The sequence below is a fragment of the Platalea leucorodia genome (genome assembly GCF_965183815.1).
Source record: "Platalea leucorodia genome assembly, chromosome: 9".
Lineage (NCBI taxonomy): Eukaryota > Metazoa > Chordata > Aves > Pelecaniformes > Threskiornithidae > Platalea > Platalea leucorodia.
Genome location: NC_138831.1, coordinates 50,318,696 through 50,343,831, shown reverse-complemented (window position 1 = coordinate 50,343,831; position 25,136 = coordinate 50,318,696). Strand labels below are relative to the sequence as shown.

Here is a 25,136-nt window from a genome sequence, read left to right as displayed (position 1 = left end):
AGTTTTTCCCCAGATACCCTGTATCAAGCTTAAATGTTTTCTAGTTAAGCCAAATATTACAATCCTAAGAAAAGAAAAAGTAATGTGCATGGCAGATGGGTTGCAGGGGGCATCTGATGCCACCAAAGCCCGTGTGGTGGTGGGGATGGAGTCGCAGGAGCCCAGCCCAGTGCTGGGTGGCCAGTGGCATCCCCAGGGGTGCTGAGGATGCAGGGGTTGCAGTGGCGATGCCAGGGTCCACGGACCCGCTGCCCCATCGCAGACGCCACCTCTCCTTTACGGGCTTCAGCGATGAGAGAGGAAGCGGGAGCTAGAATAGCAAGGCGAGTTTCAAAGTGCCAGACTGAGCTGCTTGACCCCAGCATGCTCCAGGTTTTTGGCAGATGTGAGCTTTCCCCCCGCCACATGCTCCCGGGCTCCTCCAGCGAGCAGCTCGCTCGTCCCTGCAAGAAAGCAAGACCCTGGCGTGGCACGTGCTCTTCTCGTGTCCCATTCACACCCCTTTCCTCGGGTCACCTGTAGTGCCCCCAAATCCTGTATCTCCTCCTGTGCCACCCCTGGGGACCTGCAGCAGCCCGACAGCAGGCAAACTGCCTTTGCCCTGGGGAATTTGGCAGAAGAGCCCGTGCGGACCCAGACGCAGGTTCCCATGGGCCGGACTCAGCTGCAGCCCTCGAGTTGTTTCTCCCCACCCTGTCGCTGCCGCGTGTCGGCTCAGCCTCTCTCCAGAAACTCTGTCCCGGAGCTATGACAGTGCTGGAGGCCAGTGCAACAGGCTGGGTTTGCACAATGCAGTCAAAAAAAAAAAAAAAAAGGAAATTCTTCCGGCAGCTCCACTGCCCAGCTTGCATCTCCTTAAATCGCAAAGGTTTGGAGCAAAGGTAGCAAGCTAAAGCCCCAAACCTCTCACAGCAGCAGAAGCAGCCTTGGGGCATCACAGCAAGTGCCACCAGGCTGCGTTATGGCACCTTCCCGGCGTCCCTTTGCTGGCGGTGAATCCCGTTGCCTGCCTGAAGGATGCAGGCAGGAGGCACAGGCAGAGGAACAGGCGGGAGGACGGTGCTGGGGCCCCGAGAGCATCCCCCTCCCGAAGGTTTCCCTTACAGGGAGGACTTATTTTTATTCTTTTTGGCAGAAAAGGTGCCTTTTATTCCCAGTATTGTTTCCCAAATGTGTTTTGGTTTTTTTCTTTTCAATATTTGATCTGACAAGAATCAAAAGTTTGGACTCAACAGAAGCTCCAGTTCGGAAAGGAGGTATTTGAGGCTTCCTGCCTTGGCAGCATCGCAAGCAAAACATGTGGCTTTTGGTCACTTATTTATGACAGTGATGTCACTCCTGACAAGAAAATGAGACTTGGTTCTTAGGGTTGCTAAATCTCCTTGACAACCTCTCAAAAAGCTCCCATTAGCTTAAGCCAGTTTAAATATTCTCCGATTATTTTTTCTTCTTTCTGCCTCGAATGCACCCACATCTGTCGGCTTGCTGAAATTCCTCCCCTCTGCCATCCTCTGCCTGGAAACTTTCTTCCAGATCATTTTGCTTTTCCAGCCCCATTGCCTTCCCTGGTCCCCGCTACCTGCTATGAGCGGGATGCTCCGGCCCGGCGAGCGGCACAAACCCCTTGCAGCACTTCTCCCTGCTGCCCCCGATTCAGAGCCCTTTGCACTTCATGAAGAATTCATGCCATTTATTTGGAGTTTATGTTGCTTTTCATGACCAGCCTGGCCGCCTTTTGCAGGAGGCTACAGCTGCATGATGGGGTCCTAACACAAGGAGCCACGGGATGGGGGTCCCCAACTTGTCCCAGCGTTCCCGCTCCCCAAAAACCTCTGCTTGGGGCTCTGCAGTGCAAAATCAGAGAAACTCTGCTGAATGCAAAAAACCAGAAGAAAACCCATCACATCCTCTCTGATACTCGCTCTGCACCCAAGTGATGAAGATGCCTCTGCATTACCTGGAATTGGAACCTTGCTTGAAATACAACCCCCCCTTCCCAAAAGACCCCGCTCTTCCAGCCAGGTGCAGGGTGTCACCCCGTCTCGCCGGTGGCAGCGATGTGACACCCCGGGGTGCTCCCAGCTCCCCGTCCCCACAGCCCCAACTTTGCCCATCACCTCTCTCGATGGCCGGTCCTGGCCTCTGTTTCTCCACTGGGTAATGCTTAACTCAGAGGAGGTTTTAATTTGTTTTGTAACGTTAAATAAGGTCAATCTACCACAAAATATGCTGGCTCTCATACCCCGTCTCCTTTTTTTTTCCCCCTGCTTTCTAGAATTTCTTTTTGTAGGATTTTAAAGCTCCTTACCTCAGCTCTCCTTGGTGAGACTCTGCACTTCTCTGTTTACGGAGCCAACATTGCAGATTTGTTCCTATGACTGCAAAAAATCAAGTTTATCCCTAAGACTCCTACCTATAAGAGCACTTTTCATCCTGAATTTTTCTGCCTGGGAAGCGGCATTCCCAGCCTTTCCTGTTGACAACCCCTTTATACCCCTATAAATACCAAATGTGATCCTTCTACTGCTTTTAAAGCCGTCCTTACTAGGGACGCCAGGATCTTTTATTTGCAACCACAGCTACTTTCTGCCCAAAGGCGAACGAAGAGCTGGGATATCCTGGCTATTGCATATCCTTCCCTGCAGCACCGTCTCCCATGCAGTCGCTCCTTGCTGGGACCTGGGCCATGCTCAAGCAAACCCGTGGGGAAAATAATATCGTAAAGTAAAAACACCTCCCCGTAGAAGCTGTGCAGCATTTGCACCCATGGAGGGTTTGAACGTGATGCCAGCCTGAGCCAAAGTGTACGTGTCTGTGGATAAAGACCGGGATATTGTGGGCTGATACCTGCTGGCTATGGGACATGGACCACGGGACATGGGACGTGGGTGGCTGCAGCGTTTTGCAGCCACCAGTAATGGAGGGAACGCAGTGCATGAGCCGCTCGGCGCAGATAGTGCTCTTCCCCCCTGCCCAGGGGTGGTCTTTGCCCCCAGCCAATTTCTTCATCGAATGCACCCGGGGGGGTTGTGGCCACAATTCAGGGCAGCTCCTGCACCCATGGGTGGGCGAAGAGGCATCTCCAGCAGCCCTGGAACATCCCAGTCCTGGGGAGACTCACCCGACCTGCCCTGTCTGCACACCCTGCCGCTGGGTCCGGCTCCTGGCAGAGGGAGGAGCTGCCAGAGCGATACCCCAGGATTTGCCCCCTGGCAAGCAAATTGCTCTTGAAGGTTTACCCGTGCAGGCTGTGAGCACCGGGATCCCCGGAGCTGGGGTGCTGTGGCCCAGGATCCTGCTCCTGCTGTCCTGCATCCTCCAGAGCAGCCTTGGGGAGAGGACTAAGACCAAAAACCCCCCCGTCTGCGTCTGAGCACCCATCTTCAGGGACATCCCCCTCCAGAGCCGCCTCTGCCTAGCAAACCCCCTGGCAGCACCGGCTTTCGCTCACCCAGGAAAAGTAAATCCCAGCTTTGGCTCTTTGGTACCGCAAAACCCTCAGGGACAACAGGAGGTGGCCCATGGGGACAGCCAGGCTGGGTGATGGGCTCCAGACCAGGCACATCTGGTGTGGCCACACATTTCCTATGTACCCCCAGCCCGTGGTCCCTGCTGGCATGCACGGGGACATGGTGGTGGCCATCCCCACCACAAGCAGCTGCTGCTCCACGGCTGGAGGAGCAAAGCATTGCTGCAGAGCAGCATCACCCATCACAGAGGGCTTGAGGAGATGTCAGAGGGAGGCAGGTGCTCTCCTCTCCCCTCCCCATGCCCATCCTGGCAGCCCTGGCTTCAGCTGATTCACTTTTACAGCAGCCTAGAGGAAAAATACTTTTTCCTTTATCATAAACCAGAAACACACTTTTGCTTTGGTAGCAGTGGTGGGCACCAGCTCAGCAGCCCCAAGGAGGACGTTGGTGCCTGCCAGGGTGAGGCCCCTTCGCAGGTGGGCTGGGGAAGGGTGCTGCCCTCCAGAGCTTGCACACCTGTGGCTTCTCAACCCTAAATGAACCTGCTTAAAGCTGTAGCCCAGGGGCTGGCTACTCTCTAGGGACTCAGTGCTGGAGAGAGGAGTGCTGCAGGTGAGGTGGGGCTGGTGTGTTTTGGATCTTGCAGCCTCCTGTCCATCGTGGCTGGTTGTGGGAATGCTGTGATGGGGTAAAACCCTTGTTTCATGTAGGACGCTCCTGGGGGATAGTATACAATTTTAGGGGAGTAGCATTCCCAGGATGGTTGAGGGTGGAGCACCTCTGAAGATCACCTAGTCCAGCCCCTGCTCAAGTAGGGTGACCTGGAGCAGGTTGTCCTGGGCTGTGTCCAGTGGGGGTTTGAATATCTCCATGGCTGGAGACTGCACAGCCTCTTGGGGTGACCTGTTCAGTCTCTGACCACAGCAAAAAAGTGTTTTCTCCTACTATGCCAGCACCTTGGCTGACGGCATCCTTCTTTTCTGTCCCCAGGGTTCAGTGACACCTTCAACATTGACACCAAGAGGCCCAAAATCATAGCTGGCTCTAAGGAAGCATATTTTGGCTACACGGTGCAGCAGCATGACATCGGGGGGAAGAAATGGTAAGTGAGCTCTGCGCCGGGCTCTGCAGGGGAGGGAATCTAAAGCAACCTAGCCAAAACACTGAATATCTCCTCCTGCTCCATTTGACCACTGGTTTGGGGTGGGCAGTGCTGTGGCTCCAAGGGAAACTGAGGTTTGCTCTTGGTGATGCTGGTGCCAAGCTAGCCTGGACAAAGCAAAGAATAGAAACCCTCTTCCTTTCAAAAAGGGGAGTTTTATGTGGGGGATAACAGTGTATTTTGTATTTGATGGGTGTACATGTATGGACGGTGTGGTGCTCTGGCTACTGCCCGGCTGCTTCTCCATGGCAGGTGCTGTGCCTGGGGCTTTGCTCCAGGCAGGTTCATGGTTCCCCGGGGCCCCTCGGCCTCCGACGCTTGCTGGAAACCCATCTGGGTTTTGGGTCGAGGCCATCCCATTTTATATAGTTTCCACCAAAGAGCCGTGGTCTGCAGAAGTGCTCAGACCTGCCTGCGTCTGTCAGGAGTGCAAGATGAGACTCGGATGGGCTTTGCTTGGGTTTTAGGTTTCTGGCAGGTTTTGCTCCTTGCCAGGGCTGATCCCTGCTGGGGGATCCTGCACAGATGTTGGCAGAGACCCCTGGTGCTCTCCAGGAGCACATCTGGATGCTGCAGTGATGGGGGCAGCTCAGAAGCCCATGGAATTCCCTGCAACTGAATTACTGCGGACCTGAAGGGTCTGCCTCACCAGTGGATGACAGCCAGGCTTAAGGCAGCAAGCAAGCATGTAACCAATCCAGATGGATACCCCTGAAATTCAAAACTCAGACCTGTGCTGCCTTTGCATGACCTTTGTTGGTGCTGGTGGGGTGTGCGGGGCTGGGCTCTGTCCTGTGTCCTCAAGCCGAGCTGATATTTCACTGCAAAGAGGAGCAGGGAGGTTTGGCTTTAACCTTGGTCTCCCCAGCTGCTGTCAGCATGGCCTGAAACCTCCCCACTCGCTGCTTCCCTTCTGTTTAATGGAAGGTCGGGGCCAGCCGCCCAGGCACGCTGCGGTCAGCCTTTCCGCTGGCTCTGAGCCCCAGTTTCCTGCAAGGATTTTGTGCTTTTCCCAAACAGTACCGTGCATCCAGTTAATGGGGTGATGCTGATGCTGTGGCCCCTCTGCTGCATCAGGGCTGCGGAGGCCATCTGGGCTCTGGTGGTCCCAGCTGCATCCCGGGGAGCCGTTAGCAATTAAATCCGTGCTGATGTTTCCACTCTCCAGGTCACTGTTTCCTTTCACCATCCAGCAGAGACCTGAGTTAATATTCATAAAGCTTTGAATGGTGGGATCAGGTTCAGCTTTCTGCTGGGAGCGTGTGCTCTGGGATCAGCTGGGAAGGGAGAGGCGTTGCCTGGGGTGCAGCCCATGAAGCTGCCTCTGCCCCATCGCAGAGACGGGTCCTGAACAGGTATTTTAGCACCCAGTATCCCCTCTGAAGTTCAGAGACTCACATCTGTGTGGCGGTGATGAGCTTTTCCACTGCTTCAGCTCAAGATGGAGCACGGGGCTGCTTGCAGCTGGGCTGAGTCTCCCCAGAAGCGTGACTGTGCCAGGTACCAGAGCATCCTCGCAGAGGGACACCCCCATGGTCCATGAGCAGGTTTGCATGCAGCAGTCAGGGAGCTTTCTCCTAGAGCTGACCCTGCCTGGGGCCGTGGCAGGGACCAGGTGGTCTCTTGGGATCCCTTTCATCCTCGCTGTCCATGAACCTGTGCTATGGGACCATTTCCCAACTGGCCAGCTTACACTTAAGCCAGAAGCCAGAAACATCTGGCATGGGACACAGCCCTTCACCCTTTCTTTGCTTGAGAACATGGATATTTACCCACAGAAATGCTTTTTTTGGGGGGGCTAAAGAATTTTGGGCGGCCTGACAGCACAACTGCTTGTGGCCAGAGTCACCGGAGCACGGCATAAACACGACTGTCGAGTAGTTCCAGTAAATAAAGCAAATTCTTGCAACATCCCCTGCTTGAGACCTGGCTGATGTTAACTGATGATGTTGCTTTGCTTGGTGTGAAGTCTTCCATCTTCATCTCCCTCCATGCGATGCTGGAGCACATCTGGGTGGCACCCTGCACTTAATTTCTAAGGGAATTTCAGCCAGCCTGGTGTCTCCGTCCCTCACCTGCTCCTGAGCAGACCCCAGGCATGTCTGTGAGATGGTGGGATGGGGACCGTGCTCTCCAGGGCAGTTGATCTGATGCTTCAGAGCACACGAGCTCTTCATTTGCACAGACCTCTGCTGTGAAATATTTTCTATCAGGAATGGATCCAAAACCCAAAAAAATTGGTGGTATTTGCGCTGGCCCCTGCAAGAGACTGGCTCCACAGAGGTGTCTGCCAGGTCAGGGCTAAGCCCAGTAAAGGCTGTTCAGAGATCGTTGTTCTCCGAAGAAGATAAAGAGCAGGAACCAAGTGTTTTCGCCATCACATTCCTCCCTGCCTCTGCTTCTGGAGAATATCCATTTTCCATATCTCATTTCATCTTAAACATGCCAAAAGTCTCCCCTTGGAGGAGAGCAGTGCAACTGGACATGAATGGCACGCAGGTGCCTTGCTCCAAGGTGCTCATGTGCCACCGTGCTCCCCAAACAACAAAAACGACACCTGTGGGTGCAGGTGGTGGGAAACCCACCTGGGACTGCAGCTGAGCCTTGCTGCCGAGGAAGGACCCTCCTCGCCCACCCCTGGGCAGGAGGTGGAGGGCATGGATGTGGCCGAGCCTGCCCCATGCCTCGGCTTATCTTGCAGGGGTCCTGGTCAAGGCATTTCTGAGGGATCCTGTGCAATTCGCCCCAGCCCCTTGGGGTTTGGTTTCCCTGCCAGGCGGGGACGGCAGAAGTAGCTAAGCCGTTGGGTGTTCAGTGCCTGCATGGGCTGGTTTTGTAGCTCTGCAGAGATTTCTGCCCAAAGTGAGCTCTCTGAGGGAGAGACACTGTGGAGGTTGGTGGAAAATACCTTTTTTTTAAATATTTTCAGTCCAGTCATAGCTATAGATGGTGTTTTAGGCATGATCCTAGCTGCACCCTGTTCAATTCCCATGCCATTTGGGGCCTCTCACGTTTTTTTCTCATGTCTTCAAGCTGCCACCATCACTGATGGGGTGGCCAAGGGCTTGCTTCCCCGGGGGCCAGGGAAGGGAGGATTTTTGCCTCCTTTCCCAGCAGGACACTGGAGCAAAGACCAGGTCTGGCTCATTTTGGCCCTTCTCACATCTCTCCTGCCAACATCAGGCAGGACACAGCTGTAGTTTTCTGTTGGTTCCTCTGCATGAAAAAAAGGATGTTTTCTGCACAGGATGAATGTACGTAGGTACATAAGTACAACATCTATTTGAATATGCAATTATGTAGTATAAAACGTCTATTAAATATGTGTACACAGTTAAAAAATGAAGCCACCATGACTCACTCTGGTTAAAGGATAAATGACTGAACAAACAAAAAATCTATAGTATAAACCAAGGACATACAGAGAGAGCAGGATAATAATTGCGCTGAGGCTCAGCCAACCCCAGGAGCTGGCAGGAGGCAGAAGAAATGGAGATGCTGAGAAGAAACCCCAGTTGCTGGTAAAGGCAGAAGCCAGACGAGCATCCTTCAATACCATCCCAGAGGAGTGCAACAAAATCCACTGAAATGCAGAAGAGCTCAGGGAAACTAAATGGTTATCTCATCTCAGAAGCGTGGTTCGTATAGGAGCAATGGTTATAACAACGTGCAGAGACCCGACTGCCAAATACCAAATGTGGAATCTGAGGACTTTGGCACCTATCCTTCAGTCTGAGTCTTTTAATGCTGCTTTTGGCTAGTGCGGATGGTTTTAGAAGAGATTCAAAGCAGTTCTTATATATAATGTGTGTGTGTATATATATATCTATATATATCTATCCGTGTGTGTGTGTGTATAGGCATATTTGTGTATGTGTATACACAAACTTATATATAATATTCTGTAGATATATTTTTAGTTGTGACTATTTCCCTTTTTCTAACTTTTTGGGGAAGGAGCCAGATCATTTGCACACGGGGGCTGTAACTGCAACCCTGATAGTGGAAAATCTGGGAGGAAAGAATTCAGATTATTAAACCGCAAGGGAAAAAAAGGCGCTTGGATATATACTGCTCGTAAAGCTCATCGATTCGTGGGGTGGCTTTTCTCTGCTCACTCGTCTTCCCAGGCAGAGAGTGGCTTTCAGACCTTTCTCTCAACACTTTCTCTCCCTTTTTCATTAAGCTAGAGGTGCAACTCAAGTGCCTTCTCCAAGTATGTGAATGGAAAAAATGACAACAGGCTACTGAAACTCACCCTACCGTGCAACGTAGCTTTGTACAGCGGCTGCCCTGCCCCGGGCTGCTCCTGGTGCAGGCAGGGCAAGTGGTGCCCGGCGTTACGGGGTCTGAGCATCCCCAGACCCCAGGGCGTCTTGGGTGAAAGCCTGGGGAAATGGGAGCTCTCCATGCTGCTGTGCTTGGGGTAAAGTGGCCTGGAAAGAGTTTTGGTAGAAGGAGAGGGAGCTACTGTAAGGGCAGAGATGATCGTGGCGTTGATCTGAAGGGGTGACTTGGCTTGGAGCTGTTCCTCTGCCCCGAGTCATACTTTGGTTCATGCCATGTTGGGGGTAAGGTATGGATCACATGAATTCGGGCACATTTTGTTGCTGTGGATGGATTTATTTGGGCAAAATGCATGTCTTCAAACATGAAAAGAGTTTCCACAAATGCACATGGGACGTATGTCCCTCAAACATGGAAGCTCCCATCGCGATGTGCGCTCGCTTCATGCTGCACATGGATGTTTGTGGCAAACACAAACTGGAATCACCTCATTTAGGGAGAAAATATTCTTAGAGGTCCAAAATCAGGTGAAAAAAAGGGAAAAATGTTCCCTCCATCTTTCATCTCTCCTCTCCCAATTGCTTTTCCTGATTGCTGCCCATCATCCCATGAGCAGGAGCTGTGTCACTCCCTAAGGAAGGACAAAAGGACCCGTTCCCTCCTCCTGCACGTGCACAGGAGGACACGCCAACCACTGCCCTCAGCTTTCCATTGCCACCAGACACCCCAGTACAGAAGCCGGAGAGGGAAAGGGGCCCAGGGGAGGTGGGTTGTGCCTCCGTGGGGCAGACAGCAGCAGCTGTGATGCTCCACGCAGCGAGCACCGGGACTGCTGCCCCACACCAGCTTGCATCTGTGCATTAAAAGTTTCCAGCTATGCAAAAAATGAAGCTTGGGAAGAACTGGCTGTGGAAGGAAAGCCTTGGGAATAAACATCCATTAGCCTTCAGAAGCCGTAAAAATAATAAATATAGCATTCCCAAGCTGGCTGAAGTCAGGGCTTCGCTGATGCTGCTGGCAAGCTGGCTGGGGAGTGGGTCTAGCGTTTGGGGTACTGGATGCTCTGGAGAGCTCTCTAGCTGCTCTTTCCCTCTTGAGCTCCTGTCTCGTGCTGTCCCGACCCCACTTTGCAGCAAAAGGGTGCTGTGAAGCCTCAGTGCAGGGTTTGGCCCCTTGAGCCCCCCTGTGCACAGCTCCCCGCCACCCTCGGCTGGAGCCCATCCTGCCAAGCACCCCAGGGGTGACCCTCCCTTCCGAGGGTGCCTGCAGGGGGGCAGCCCTGAGCCCCCCTCCCCGCAGCTGCTCCAGGCACAGACATGACGTTTCCAGTCTGAGCGTGGCCAAAGGGAAAAGGAGGAGGGAGAAGAGAGAGAAAAATCTGCTCGACGGATTTAAAGCTATAATTGTGCTGATCTGGAAAAACAGTTAAAGGGTTTGCTATTTCCCTACTACTGTGAGAGGCTTTCTTGGCTGTAATTCTCCTGTGGTTTGGCGGGTACCCGAGCGCTCGGATTATTTTGGTGAAAGGGTACATAACTGCAAAGCATTCCTCCGGCGCGGGGATAATGTCTGCTCCTGGCTCTCCCTCCCACCACGCCGGGGCTGCAGGCACGGGCTGGCCGCGGGGTGCAGGATGCTGTAGCAGCCCACCCCATCTCCCGTGTTCAGGGGTTGTCCCCTTTTTGGTACGTGTGGGGTCTTTCTTTCCAGAAAATCACATAGGCTCTGTTATTAGCATCGCTGGCTCTTCAGGGCTGCTCTGCAGGTTGGTCTGCCCCTGCCTGGCACCTTCCCAGGGTGCCTTGAAGGACACGGGACATCTGACATCCCTGGGGCAGGTCTTCCTTGGCATAAAGCAGCGCGGTTGTCACAGACGCTGGGGTCAGTTTGCATCAGCCGGTTAGGCCCTTTCATTTTTTTCTTTTTAAGAAACCATTTGGTCTAATCAGAAAAATAGATGTGGTCTCATGTTACTCGCTGTAGGACTTGCAGAAGAGAGGGGCTCATGGGAGGACGTCCCCTTGCAGACAAAGCCAGTCTGCACCAGCAGCGCTCAGCTGACACTCTTCATGGTTGGTAGCAGGCTGAAAGAGGAAGGAAAAGGTCTGCCACCCTGTCCAGCAAAAAAGCAAAACCGCACTCAGTATTTTTTTTTCCTGCATGGGACCCAATGAAAGGCACGTGCAGAAATGGGGATTTGGGCTACACAACAAATCGGGCAGGTGGAGAGCAGCTGCCCCGCAGCTTCTGGGCTCCTGGGCATCCCAGCATCTCCATCTTGCCTTCGCCACCTCGAGAGCCTGAAAATTTCCCCTGCTCCAATGCTGCGGGTTTATCCAGGGCTTTCCAAACCACTGCAGCAAGAGCAGCATTCCCTAACCTGCCTTTGCATGCTGTGACACCCAGGTGGGCTTCCCCCTCTGATGTGCACCAGGGTTTTTAGGAAGAAGCAGAGGAAGCCCATCAAGCACGAGCTTTGGCAGCCGGGCCCTTGGTGCCTAGAAGAAAATTGTCTTTTTGGTGTTTTTAAAGCATCCTCATTGCACCATAGCATCAGCATTCAGGTGCAGCCCTAAGACCCCAGCACCCGTCCCGCAGGGAGGCTGGAGGTGGATGGACACCAAGTCCTGCCTGTGCCATCATGTTACGCATGTGCTGCAAAATATCTATAGCCTCATTTATGAAGACCTTTATGGAGGAAGGGGGTCTTGCTCCTTCCCATCCCATATTATTCACCCATAAAAAGGTCTTTGCAATCACTTCTTCGTTATTTAGGGTTGGGAGCCTGGTGCCCTGGTCTCAGAGCGCTGAAGGGCAGATGAATGGAGCTGTGATATTGGAGCCGGTGACCCAATGATGCTTCCAATGCAGAGATGCCTGGGTGGGGGAGCTGGTGATAATGGGTGACTGGGGAAAGCAAGAGGCACCTGGTGAGAACCCGAGTCACAGAGCAGGGTTTGCTTTGGAAACCTCCAGAAGAAAGCCAGAGATTGCACGAGTCCTGGTGGACACGTGCAGCTTACAGAGAGCATCAACCAGTAACTCCAAACGCCGCAGTGGAAACCCGTGGCTGGGCCAAGAATCACTGACGGGCCTCGCCTGTAAACACCTCTTTATTACAATATCGCTAAGTTAAAGGGAAAAAATTACACCAGGAAAAATAAGAAAGTATCATTACTGCTGACCACAATATTCTGCGAGTTCCTCAGACATGTTTTGCAACACGCCCGTCATCTGCTATTTTAAGGAGAGCGCCAGTAATTTTGCTTACTGCGATGTCTGTGTAATTGCTGCAGCAGCACAGGGCTCGGACCCGGCCTGCATGGCTCCCTGTCCTGGTGCTGGGTCCCCTCAGGGCTGTTCCCGTGATGTGGCCGCTTGGCGTGGGGGCAGATGGCCCACTGGGTCCTGCTCGGCCACGGGAAGGGGTTTGCAGATGTGCTGTGGGAACTGGCTGTGTAATTAGGAGCATCCATTCCCGGCTCGGCCCGGCGCGCAGAACAGCTGGTTAAACTACAGTTGTGTTTATGTTTCATTTTGCAATGAGAGGGTTTGTTATAAAGCAGAGAAAACATTGATCAGCCTTTAAAAAAACAACAACCAAGGGTGCTTGTGCGCATTGGTGGCAGATGGACAGCCTCCTGCAGGTGCTCCCCACGCAGGAGCAGGAGGGGACAGGGATGGGGACAAAGCTCATGTCCAGGACTGGTCAGGGTCTGGACCAGGTTGCCTGCGCTGGGCACTGTGGGGTCAGTGGGACCCAAACCTCAAAGCAAGGATGCGCTACATCTTGGAAGAGAAATCCCCTAAAACTCACCAAACATGGGGATGAAGCACTGCAACTGCTCTGTCGTTAGTAGATTGTCTGTTAATTGGGGTAATATGGGGAGCACAGGGAGAGCTGGGGGTGAGTGAGAGGCTCTAATGCCTCCACTGGGAATGCTTCTGCCTTTTTTTTTTTTTTTTGCCAGGTATTTAATGGGCAAAACAGTCTTGCAAAGGGTGTAACATTGCCCTGCAACCGCTGCTAAATGATGAGCCCGAATGGCTCCTTGGCAATGAGTCGGCCCAAAGCTGGGTGCTGGAGAAGAGCCCCTCCAGAGCTGTGTGAAGGACATCAGCCCAGAAGCAGTGCTAGGGCTGGAGATGATCAGGATGAGACGATGTGGATGAGGGAAAGGCTGTGGATGTTGTCTACCTGGACTTTAGTAAAGCCTTTGACACCGTTTCCCACAGCATTCTCCTGGAGAAACTGGCTGCTCATGGCTCGGACGGGCGTACGCTTCACTGGGTAAAAAACCGGCTGGGTGGCCGAGCCCAAAGAGTGGTGGTGAATGGAGCTAAATCCAGTTGGTGGCCGGTCACCAGTGGTGTTCTCCAGGGCTCAGTACTGGGGCCAGTTCTGTTTAATATCTTTATCAACGGTCTGGACGAGGGCATCGAGTGCACCCTCAGTGAGTTTGCAGACAACACCCAGTTGGGTGGGAGCATTGATCTGCTGGAGGGTAGGAAGGCCCTGCAGAGGGATCTGGCCAGGCTGGGTCAATGGGCCAACGCCAGATGCATGAGGTTCAACAAGGCTCAGTGCCGGGTCCTGCCCTGGGGGCACAGCAACCCCAGGCACCGCTGCAGGCGTGGGGAGGAGCGGCTGGGAGCTGCCCGGCGGGAAAGGGCCTGGGGGTGCTGGTCGACAGCCGCTGGACATGAGCCAGCAGGGTGCCCAGGTGGCCAAGAGGGCCAATGGCATCCTGGCTTGTGTCAGGAATGGTGTGGCCAGCAGGACCGGGGCAGGGATCATTCCCCTGTACTCTGCGCTGGTGAGGCCGCCCCTCGAATGCTGTGCTCAGCGCTGGGCCCCGCACCCCAAGGCGGCCACGGAGGGGCTGGAGCGTGGCCAGAGCAGGGCAGCGAGGCTGGGGCAGGGGCTGGAGCACAAGGCTGGGGAGGAGCGGCTGGGGGAGCTGGGGGGGCTCAGCCTGGAGAAGAGGAGGCTGAGGGGAGCCCTCATCGCTCTCTGCAACGGCCTGAAAGGAGGCTGGAGCCGGGGGGGTCGGTCTCTGCTCCCCAGGAACAAGCAACAGGATGAGAGGAAATGGCCTCAAGTGGCACCAGGGAAGCTTTAGATTGGCTACTAGGAAAAATTTCTTCCCCCAAAGGGCTGTCAGGCCCTGGCCCAGGCTGCCCAGGGCAGTGGTTGAGTCCCCATCCCTGGAGGTATTTAAAAGCCGTGTAGATGTGGTGCTTAGGGACACGGTTTAGTGGTGGCCTTGGCAGTGCTGGGTTAACGGTTGGACTTAATGATCTTGAAGGTCTTTTCCAACCTAAACAGTTTTATGATTCTATGCTCCACACAGGAGAGAAGGTCATGGATGAAAGAGCCATGGCCGGGAGGAGCATCCTCTCCTGGGTGGCTGCGCCCGGGGACTTTGTCCCTCACCAAGGGTAAAGGAAACCTGATGCAGGTGGTGCAAATAGTTCCCCGCTATAACCATCCTCTTCCTCCTCCTCCCCTGCCGCCCTGGCCTCGGCTCCGTGCTTGGTGAAACCTCTTGCTGCTGTCAGGTGGGAAAGCAAAGATTTGCATCTCTCCTGGCTTTGTGCACCATGCTTCTTCAAGACTGCTTTCTGAATGTACCGAATTGATATTATTTAATACACTGTTAACCCAGCGCACATCAGAAAGGCTTGTTGGTGCTCCCAGACCCAACAACTCTTCTCACTGCCAGCCTCCGCTCCTCTCCCAGATGCCCCGAGCTCCCTCCCTGGCTGCCCCTGGCCTGTGGGACTGCTCCATAGACCGACCAAAAAAATCAGTTCATTGTCTTCTGCTATCTCTGCTGCACCTCCCCGGGCTTTGGGCAGTGCTAAGGGATGGATCTGGGTTTAATAATGCAATAGCCATCAACTCAAACTCCCTCTATGAGACCGTGTTGGAGGTCACTCCGCCGCAGATGTTTGTCCCAGGCGTGTTTTTGTGGTGGCCCTTGGCCACCGACATATGAGTTTTGTCTGCTCGTGGTGAGCAGAACTGGCTGGAGCGGCAAGTCTGTCCATTGCTGCCCATGCAAGGCAATGGGATCCTCACCATCAGCAGAGCCAACCTCCATTGCCCGTGCTCTTCAGTGGAGCTGTCTTGTATTTAAAGATTTAAAAAATCACCAGAGATAGATTGAGAAAATGATTTGCTAGAGGCCACACAGAAAGCTGCTGTCAGACCAAGGACTCATTTCCAGGTCCCCCATCCTCCTGTGCCGCCATCTCTTTGACTCCTCCGCCGTTTCTGCCTCTCCCTGGACTCCCACTAGGTATTTTTTTCCACCGTTGCCAATGTGGAGAAAAACATTTTGAAGTCCATTCCTCCGTCACACTCCTTCCAAGGAGCCCCGATCCCATTTAAAGTTTTCCACAGCTGAACTCTCCCTTTCCTGAACCTCCTTAATCACTTCTTCATCCAGTTCCATCTTGAATAAATTAACTGCAAGTGAATTTGCCTTGCAGGAGATTAAGTGTCCCATTGATTGAAAAATCCTGTGAAAAGCATAGTTGCTTCTCCGTTCCTCCCTAATCCCTGCATTCCCGGATCACCAGCTAGACATACCTTCCGTTCCTGATTTCTTTCCATTTAATCAAAGTATCTATCTTAAGGCTCAAAACGAGCTTTGCGACCTCTCTGCAGTGCACCCAGGGAGGCTGCTATGCCGGGGGGGGGGGGGGGGGGTATTCCCTTAAAAAGTCAGGAATTTGCTGGATGCAAAAAGGCTGAGGGGTTTCTGGGGTGTGGGATCGTCATGCGTACGGGGCGAGGGGCTGAGCTACCTCCAGGCAAAGACGCTGGTTAATACAGCCCTGCAGGAGAAAGTGCAGGTAAAAACCAACAGCACTTTAGGGGCAGCAGGCAGAAATTAAAAATTTATGCAATAGAGAATAATAAATGAGAATAAACAGGGACTAAAGAAATGAAGCAGAAGCAGACCCAGGACTGTCGGAGGTGGTTTGATGGTACGCTCCTCCGGGAGGGGACGCTGGGGACGGGCGCATCCCGTCGGCTCAGCGCAGGAGGCTGCAGGTACATCCAAACGGCCGCGAATTTTTAAGCGCTGAATTCTGCGACAAATTTCCCAGGGAAACGCTGGCTTCTCCATTGCCTGATGCCTTCAAATCAGGGACGGATGTTTTTCCGGAAAATGTGCTCCAGCCAAACATAATTTATTGGGTTCAGTACTGAGATAACTGGCATGAATTAATGTCTGTGACACAGGGAATTTCACCAGATTATGTTTTGACTAAGGGAAAAAAAAATACCCCAATAATTCAATCAGTACCAAGCAGCTGTGACTCTAATTGGTTTAGACATTGAAGCAGAGCAGTGTTTTGGGTTTTATGTTGCTTGTTGTGCTAGAAGCTCAACACCACTCATGCACGTGTAACGAAATCATTTAAAACAGTGGGGAAAAAAAATGCAAATTGAGCTTGACACCATCGCTTTGATGTTTGCTGCGAGACTTGCCCAGCCTGCAGTGACGGACACAGCCACAGCCGTCCCGTCCCCAGCCCGGGCAGGGCACTGGGAAGTGGGACCCAGCACGGGCGCTTTGCTGGCAAAGCAGAAATTGGGTTTCCACCCCCCTCACTGCACAGGCAGAGCAGAGGCTCCTCGGGTATTTCCACCAACAGCCTGGTTTTCCTTTTTTTTTTTTTTTTTCCTCCCCCCAGGATGAAAGTTAAAAATATGTCCTCAGACATGTTGCTCTGAGCAGTCTGCGCTTTTCACATTTAATCCCTTTTTTTGCCTTTGTTTTCCCCATAAGGACCGCATGAAAAGGAAAGCGAGGGCGGGCTTGTTTGGTTCTTATTTTCCTTTAAAGTTTCATTTATTAGCCAAGCCGTGACGCAAGGCCCTGCCGCTTCCCTCTTTGCAGAGGGCTTTGCTTTTTTAGCATCAGGCCATGGCCGGGGCGGGGATTGCAACCCTCCAAGGAGCACGAAGGAGGAGATTTGGGGTGACCCAGGGGTGCGTGGGGAGGGGGAGAGCCGGGATGGAGCAGGGGACGGCTCCCTGCTGCAGCAGGATGCTCCACTTGGATTTGGGTGATTTGGGATGGGACGGTTTGGTTGGGGTTTTGTTTGCTTTTTTTTTTTTTTAGAAAAAAAACATTTAGAGCATGGATTTACAAACCACAAAGTAAGGGGAAGAGGTTTGTAAGCAGCCTGAGAGCTGGTGAGTAGGGCAGCATCTCTGACAGCCGACTTCGGGGAACGCTTACAGCATCCCTGCAACTGGCACCTTTCAAACAGCTGGAAAAGCCTTTTTTTCCCCAGCTGCCAAGTTTCCATGAGAATTTGACAGCTTCAGCTAATTAATCATTTAAATTTAACCGAAAAGGGAAAACAATGCCATTGTCTTTGGGAGACAAAAATTCTGTTTTCATGAGCTTCACAACCCCTTTGCATTCATGGCAGTGCCTGTAAATATTTGGGCTTTCTTTGAGCTTCCAGCCCTGACGTAGGGCTGGGGAATTGGGGGAATGAGTGGTTTGCTCGTCATTGTCTCGCGTTTTAAAGAGATGCTTCGACCTAATAACTGCTGGTGTTCGGGAATATTTATTAATGGGTAGTGTGATAATATTAATATTTGAAAATTAATGGGTAGTGTGATAATATTAATATGTGGATGTTAACTAATGGGAAAGTCCCAGACGGGATTTTCCTGCTGTGAAGTGGGGGGACACATCAAAGTGAAGAAGTTAATGTTAAATCCTGTTTATGTTAAACTCTTCTACTGGAATGAAGAACTAAAAAATGAGAACATCATCTTCTGAGATGTGTCAACCTTCATTTCTTTTCATCTTCAAGGTCTTTTTCTCTCCCTCTCCCACACTCTTTCACTACATTTCCCATCTTCCACCTTCCCCCTGTCTGTGACCATGAGCAAACGGGCATTGAGAGTGCGGCAGAGGCAGAGGGAGACGAGAAAACTCCTTGCACAGGTCAGGGAGAAGGTACCAGATTTCCCTGAGCTTCTGGATGCTATTGAGGACAATTCCAGATGGTTATTATTTTCCCCTAATTAATCTCCTTGTTAGCAACAAAGCTCTAAGACAGGAAGTATTTCCATGAGAATCCTTAAACACTGCTTAGATTTTGGAGCTTTTAATTTGGTGAGCAATTCCATTTTATAGTGATGGAATAAAAGAATGAGTGTTCAGTGTCTTTGTAGAAGCAGCGTTTAAAAAAAAAAAAAAATGACCATTTCTGGTCTAACAAGGAACATCTGTGCTGGGGACGGTCGCTTCGCCAGCTGCTGGGTAAAGCAGCACGGAACAAAAGAGGTCCTGTTTATCTGGCGATCCGGACTTGGATGGTCGCATCCACCGATAGGATTTTGAAAGCAAAAAAGCCACGGAGCAGATTTATTTTGAGGCTAAGACACTGGGAGCAGAAGACGCCAATAACCCGTGGTTCGAGGTATTTTTGAACTAGCCTGGAAGGAATGGCCAAATTCCTCAGGTCCTGCTCTCCTCCTCCTTTGGTTTGCTGTTTTGTACTATTCTGGTCAAGTCCACAAGAAAAAGTGAGAAAAATGCTTGCAATGTCCCAGATACATCCTGACTAGTGGCCTGCACCCTTGGTGGATGTATGTGTTTTTATTAGCTCCTCTTATTTTAAAGAACAGATAGGTGCCCAGCGTCCTCACCCACCACTGAGCTGGGGATCCTAACATACCGCTCTGGGCTGCTCGTAAGTGAACGGAGCAAAACTCCTGGAAATTCACTTTTTCAGCTTTTTAGTGGGGAAAATTCCCCGCAGATCCCAGCGTGAGCTGCTGTTCCTGCTACACCAACTCCTTGCTATTCCTTCGGGTATCACTAGGCAGGACTCCTTCGTACACATCCGAGTCCTGAAGACAATCCTGGCACAAAAAGGTTCCTACCTGAAGCAGCGGTGAGAAGGGACACCTCCATTCCCCCCTCCCCGGGGCCAGCCATGCCCACCACGGGCCCTCAGACGGATGCTGAGGGTGTCGGTGCCGGTGCCAGCCATGAGCTGAGGTGGTGATGGGGGTCCTCTGCTCCTCCCCACACCGTCAGCTGGTTTTGCAGACCTCGCTCGCTGCCAGGCATTCATTCGCCCCTGTTGCATCTGATGGCCATTACTTCCAAGCAGCGGTGAGTCATCGTCCCCGGCTTATTGCTGCCTGCTGTCGTGGGAAGGGAAAGTCAAAACGATGCTTTTGTTGCTTGCGCCGAGTCAGGTCAGGGGAACGACGGCGTCCCCCCAGCAAGGGACCCTCTTCTGACACCCCCTGAGCCACAAGCCGGGGGTTTGGGCTGGGGAATCCTTTTTCCCAGTGGGGTTCCCCTCCGGTGGTGGCCGTGGGTTTGCTCCCACACGTCCCGCCCAGCCTCTGGGCACTGACAGACCCCTCTTTCCCTCAGGCTGGTGGTGGGAGCTCCCTACGAAACCAACGGCCAGCAGAAGACGGGAGATGTCTACAAGTGCCCGGTGACCAGCGACACCCACAGCAACTGCACCAAACTCAACCTAGGTACCGCACACCCGCAGGGCAGCGAGGGGAACGGGGCATTTTTAACACGGTGCTTTTTATCACTGCTTTGGTCTGTAAAGGTGAACCCTGTCATGTTGCCCAGGTTGTCCCCAAAAGCGTGAGTACTGCATGTTTTAGGAGGATTTTTAGATAAGGAATTATTTCAGGTGTTCACGTTACTCCTGGTGCTGAGCTTTAAGCAGCGTTAGGGTAAAATCAAGCAAATCGGAATAAAGTAAAACAGTTATTTATTTAATATAGCTTAAACTCATTTGTTAAATGATCAGGATAAACTTACCAAAGGACAATGGTCCCACTAGCAAATACCTGACTGCACATGGCCGTGTCTGTATTCCCTCTCCGGTGGATGCCCGGACAATGTGCCCACCGCAGCAGGTTTCCTGGGCACAGGCAAGTTTTGCTCCCAGCATCCAGCTTGCCCCCAAGGCTTTGGTATTTGGGGAATTATCCCCCAGCCCCACCACCCCCAGGCCCCGTCACTCCCGTCACAGGAGGGGAGACCCTGGGGGTGCTCCAGTCCCACAGACATCCCAATCCCATCTCCCTGGATGGAGAGAGCGAGCTCTTTCTTGAGGTTTCTTGGGCTGGTCCAGCACAGACTGTGCCGACAGCACAATATCGCGATATCGGGACATGCCTGCCCTGGGTCAGGGCAGTGCAAGGCTCGGGGGGGGGACAAGTCCCGTTTGCTGCCCAAAGTGGGAGACCCAACAGGGACGTCCCTGTCTCAGCGGGGAATGTGGGAGCTGGGGACTTTCTCATGGTCCTGAGGAGCATCGCTGGGGTCTGGGGGCAAAGTCTGGGATTTTTTGACGCTGGAGTCAGCTGTTCTCACTTCATTTTTCATCATTATGAATCTGAATTATCCTGGGTTTCTACCAGAGCTGATAAGAGAGGAGGAACTTTGAGTCATCTGCAATATTTGATTGATTGGCTCCAAATCTTTTTTTTTTTTAACATTGTTTTCTTTTTTCCTTTTCTTTTGTTATTTGCTATGAGAACATTGAGATTCTTCAAGGAAATAAATCTCTTCTGTGTGTAAATTTGACTCTTGCTAAAAGCAATCTTTTTTCCATTGGAAATGAGTTCCAAATGAAAAGATCGGTTCCATGAGCACATCCTATTTTATTTTTTTCCCAATTAACTTGTCTAGTTAGCACAATCCACTGAGGCCATTTGAGTAAAACCAGACGCGGAGCTGCCCTGGGGGATGCCCAGCTGACAGCCAGCGTGCGGCAGAGATGAGCGTGGAGAAGCAGGAGCTGACGTGGGACCGGGGCTCTGCCCCTGCCCTGCCCACGCCGAGTGGGCAGCGGGTGCAGGAGCTGGCAGGGAGCATCCCGCTCCCCACCACAGAGCTGCGGTTGCGAGGTGTAGCATCGCTGGGTGTCAGGTCAGGACAGCGGGGTGGCAGCATCTGCAGCCGGGATCCTGGAGGATTTATAACGTGGGCTAAAGCCCCTTTTTTCTCTGGCTTTGCTGTGGCGTGCATGCAGAGGGCGGGTTGAAGCAAGCTCAGGGCGTGCGGGTGAGAGCCGGGGCTGCAGCCAGCGGGTCTGCGGGGAGAAGCGAGGGGTTGTTGGAAGCTGCTCAGCTTTGGGCTGAGCTTCTACAAACTCCAAGTTGTGGATCTTGGTTTCTGAGCCTCCTCTCGGCTTAAACCTCAGTAAGAAACTTCCAAAGGTCACAGGCAAAGAAACCAACCCCTCAACTTTACCATTAATTGCCCAATTTCCTCCTTCTCAGTTTGCTTCTTGGTCATAACAGCAAAGGGGGAGCCCTGGGTCGCGGGGAGCTGCATCACCCCTTGAAGTGGAGGAATGGCTGGGTTAGGCAGCACTGGTGCCACAGCTAAACGATATCAGCAGTAACAGAAAGACAGGGCTGCCCTGGGGGCCATTCCCAGTCTCTGGGCTGTAACATGGGAAACAAAAGCAAAGCACAAAGATAGATCTGCCACTGCTGGCCCGACAATAAAAGATGGGACGCTAGAGCCGCTCAGAGGGGTTTCTTCCTAAAGGCCGACTACGTAAGGGATGCCGGCTCTGACTCACGGTTTCATTCCCTAGAAGATGTTTCTCCTTGGTTGTGACATCTAAGAAAAAAAACAATTCTTACCTTGACCATTGCTTCCAAAAAAACCCAAAAGCACAAAGTCTGCAGTGTAAGCATGCCGAGATGGCTCTCCTCCAGTGTTCAGCTGGGTTCCGTCTTGCTCCAGAGATGTTGGGGAACAAGACGGGGACATGGGCTGGGTGGCTGGCATCCCTGCCCGGCGGCTGTCCCTAACCGCATCCTCTCTCCGAAGGACGGGTAACGCTCTCCAACGTCTCCGAGCGGAAGGACAACATGCGCCTTGGCCTCAGCCTGGCTACCAACCCCAAGGACAACAGCTTTCTGGTGAGGAACGGGGGCTTCGGCTCAGCCTGGCCGCCCTGCGCGGGGAGGTCGCTGCGAGGTGCACGTACATAGCGTGTAAAGGCATGCCAAACCAGATGCATGTACATATATGTGTAAGGGCATGAAAATACACCTCTTCGTGTATTTATTTATACGCTGCATGCACCGCGGGGCTCAGGAACCTCATGCACCCCCATCTTCCACGGGGGAAAAAGATGCCAAAGCAAAGGACAGCCTTGAAAAGCAGCAATTAAAAAGTGGCAATTTTAAACCCATCCCTGATGCTTGATTTTTTTTTCCCCCAGGCCTGTAGCCCTCTCTGGTCCCACGAGTGCGGGAGCTCCTACTACACCACGGGCATGTGCTCCCGGGTCAACTCCAACTTCAGGTTCTCCAAGACGGTGGCTCCGGCTCTGCAGAGTACGAGAAACAATCTGCCCTGCAGCTCTAATCCCGCCTTTGAAGTCAGAGGGAATTTCTGTTCTCTAATCGCTTCAGTCCCATTGAGAAAACAAAGCGATGTCAGTGTTTAAGCGAAGGCAAGAGAGCAGAGGAAATGGTTGCAGGGAAGTGATTCAAAGGGGGTTACGTACACAGACATCTGGTAAACATTTTCCTTTTGACTGATAGCCGGAGAAGACAAAAAATACCTTATTCTTCCAAAACCAGAAATAAAAGTATCCAGAATATTTTATCAGCGCAGCTAGGAAGGCAAAATAGGGAAAGAATTCAGACCTTGGCCACACAAAACAAAGAGCTCATTGACTGAAAGCTGAATATTTTGGCCCTAATTTGTAAATTTGGGTACGTGATTTTATTCTGAGGTATTAAACAAGCTTCCGGGCTTTCCTGTGGGTGGTAAGAAATTGCAGAAGCCTGTCCTGCACCGTCAGGGCTCCCAGAAGCTCCTTGCCCCAGCTGGGCGTGGGATGTGATGCCCCACCTCCATCACCTATTTGGTGTCAATTAATTCTCAGGGCACAGAGCAGGGCATGGGAAAATGGGACTTTTGGGGGGCAGAGGCAATAAAGGCAGAGCCCACCACCAAATGCTCAGTGTCGCTTCCCTCTATGGCCAGGAGATGCTTTTAGCCCTCTCTGCAAAGGGCAACTGGTTTTTTTGGGAGAAGGTGGCTAACGAGCAGAGCGTTATCATTTAGCGAGTGGGATGCAGAGTGTCGGCCCCTCTCCCTGGGTCCCGGGGCGAGTGGGGGATTGGGATGGTGGTGGGCAGCTGAGGACCACAGTGATGGAGTGACCCATGTGAGACTCCAGCCCATGGATGCGCTAACCCATAAATGCCTACGATCAGCGAAAAGGGCAACCGATAAGTATCTGTCATTGGAAAATTCAGCATCTTCTAGTTTTCTGCAGCTTTTCTAAATAATGTTATGAAATATAATCAAGATAGAGAGATGGCAGTGAGCAATTTTCACTGCTGAAAACCAGTCGACTGTCTAAATCTTCTGCAGCTCGTACTGCTGGGCTGAGCCCTGGGGTCCTCGCCGGGGTTTTTGGCTGCCTCCCTGCTGAGGATTTAACGGGAAGGGGAGGAAATGCCCGACGTGCGTTGTAGGGCGAGCACAGGCAGGGCTGGGGAGTGACTCAGGGGTAAAGCATTGCTTGGCGGGAGGGACGGGGGCCGGATCCTGCCTGCAGCGGGCCACTCTTTGAAGTATGCAGCTATATTAGACCGGATAAAGGCCCAAATCTGAATCAGAAAGGATACCGCTGAGTGTTATTCTTAGAAAGTTATCCAGTCTTTTCTCGGCAGAGAGGATGCTTGTGGCTTCTCTCTACCTTGCTGAGGCCCAAAGGTCTTTATGAATGATTGAAATAAGATTTTTTTTTTTTTTAACAAATCATAAGAACAAGTACCTGACTGCAAGGAATGAAGCCATAAATCTCTCCTTTGCAAGCGTTGCCAAGGTCTTTCAATAACACGCTGCATGTTTTTCACAGGATGCCAGACGTACATGGACATAATCATAGTTCTGGATGGATCAAACAGCATATATCCTTGGGTTGAAGTTCAGCACTTCCTGATAAACATCTTGAAAAAATTTTATATTGGCCCCGGCCAGATACAAGTAAGCCCCTGCGCAACTTGTGCATCCCGCCGTGTCGTGCTGAGTCCCCTGGCCGCGCTGACGGGGCCCTCTTGGACACCCTTTTTCTGCCAATATGTTGTAATATGGCACCCTGCTTTTTCAAAATAAACTTTCAATATATGGATTTTAAAGCTGAGCCCATGGAAATAACGCTCACATTAATGTCTCTAAGTGAGCTATGGAGAGAGCAGCACCCCACACCCTGCCGGGGCATGGGGAGGATGGAATCATATAGAAATACAGAAGTATCGCCCTGTGCTGAGGCAGCTTGTTACAGCTCTGACGAGCTCTCCATCCTCTTCCTAATAGTGATAGTGGGCTGATTTGGGCAGGGATACCCTCAACAATTTGCACAAATAATCCCCAATTTGGTCCCATCTAGAGATGTTGAGGGTCAGCACTGGGGCACAGCATGTCTGCATCACCCCAAACCTTTATAGCAGGGCAGGGGGGCTGCACGTGGGTGAGAGCTGGCAGAGAATAGAAAATAACATTGAGCATTATCAGTGGTCCCGTAGAGGGAAAACTGGAGCAAACTGGGACAGAGTGATTGGTTTTTAACGGTGACTGTTATTTTGTGTGATGGACAAAACATGCTCGTCGTGTCGCAGGCCCTCGCTACGCAGCGGGTTGTTGGCGTCTTTTGTGATATTCTTTTAATCCCTAGGTCGGAGTTGTTCAGTACGGAGAAGATGTTGTCCATGAGTTTCATTTAAATGACTACAGGTCTGTAAAAGATGTGGTAGCAGCTGCCAGTCACATAGAGCAAAGAGGAGGTACAGAAACCAGGACTGCCTATGGGATAGAGTTTGCTCGGTAAAAATCTCTGACCTTCCTGTTCCTCCTGATAACAAGTTTAAAATCACTGTTTGTTTTTCTTCCCTCTCTCCCCCTTTACTTTTCCTCACTACTTAGAAAGCAGGGGATACCACCAGGCTAAAAATGCTTTTGCAAAACTGCTCAGTCCTTAATTAGTGCTTTACAAACGATGCTTTGCAAAACTGCTCCGTCCTCGGTTGCAGCTGGACCAGACGGAGGGCGCGGAGGCAGGCTCTGAAGAAGTATCCTCTTTCCGAAAGCAGCCAGAGCTGAGCTCTCAGCCCCCAAACGCAACCCCACGCCTGCCCCAGGCACTGTAGC

General features: G+C 52.1%; 1 protein-coding gene across 1 annotated transcript in view; it reads left to right on the top strand.

The window, feature by feature from the left end:
* The window catches only part of ITGA11 (integrin subunit alpha 11), a gene marked incomplete at both ends in the record, with an annotated part of 50,873 nt that overhangs the window by 3,066 nt on the left and 22,671 nt on the right, over positions 1–25,136 (top strand). Inside the window, 6 exons of the mRNA XM_082321719.1 lie at positions 4,461–4,572; positions 19,356–19,465; positions 21,795–21,886; positions 22,192–22,306; positions 23,848–23,975; positions 24,664–24,812. Coding sequence (XP_082177845.1) covers positions 4,461–4,572; positions 19,356–19,465; positions 21,795–21,886; positions 22,192–22,306; positions 23,848–23,975; positions 24,664–24,812 — 706 coding nt within the window. The remainder of the gene's footprint in view (positions 1–4,460; positions 4,573–19,355; positions 19,466–21,794; positions 21,887–22,191; positions 22,307–23,847; positions 23,976–24,663; positions 24,813–25,136) is intronic.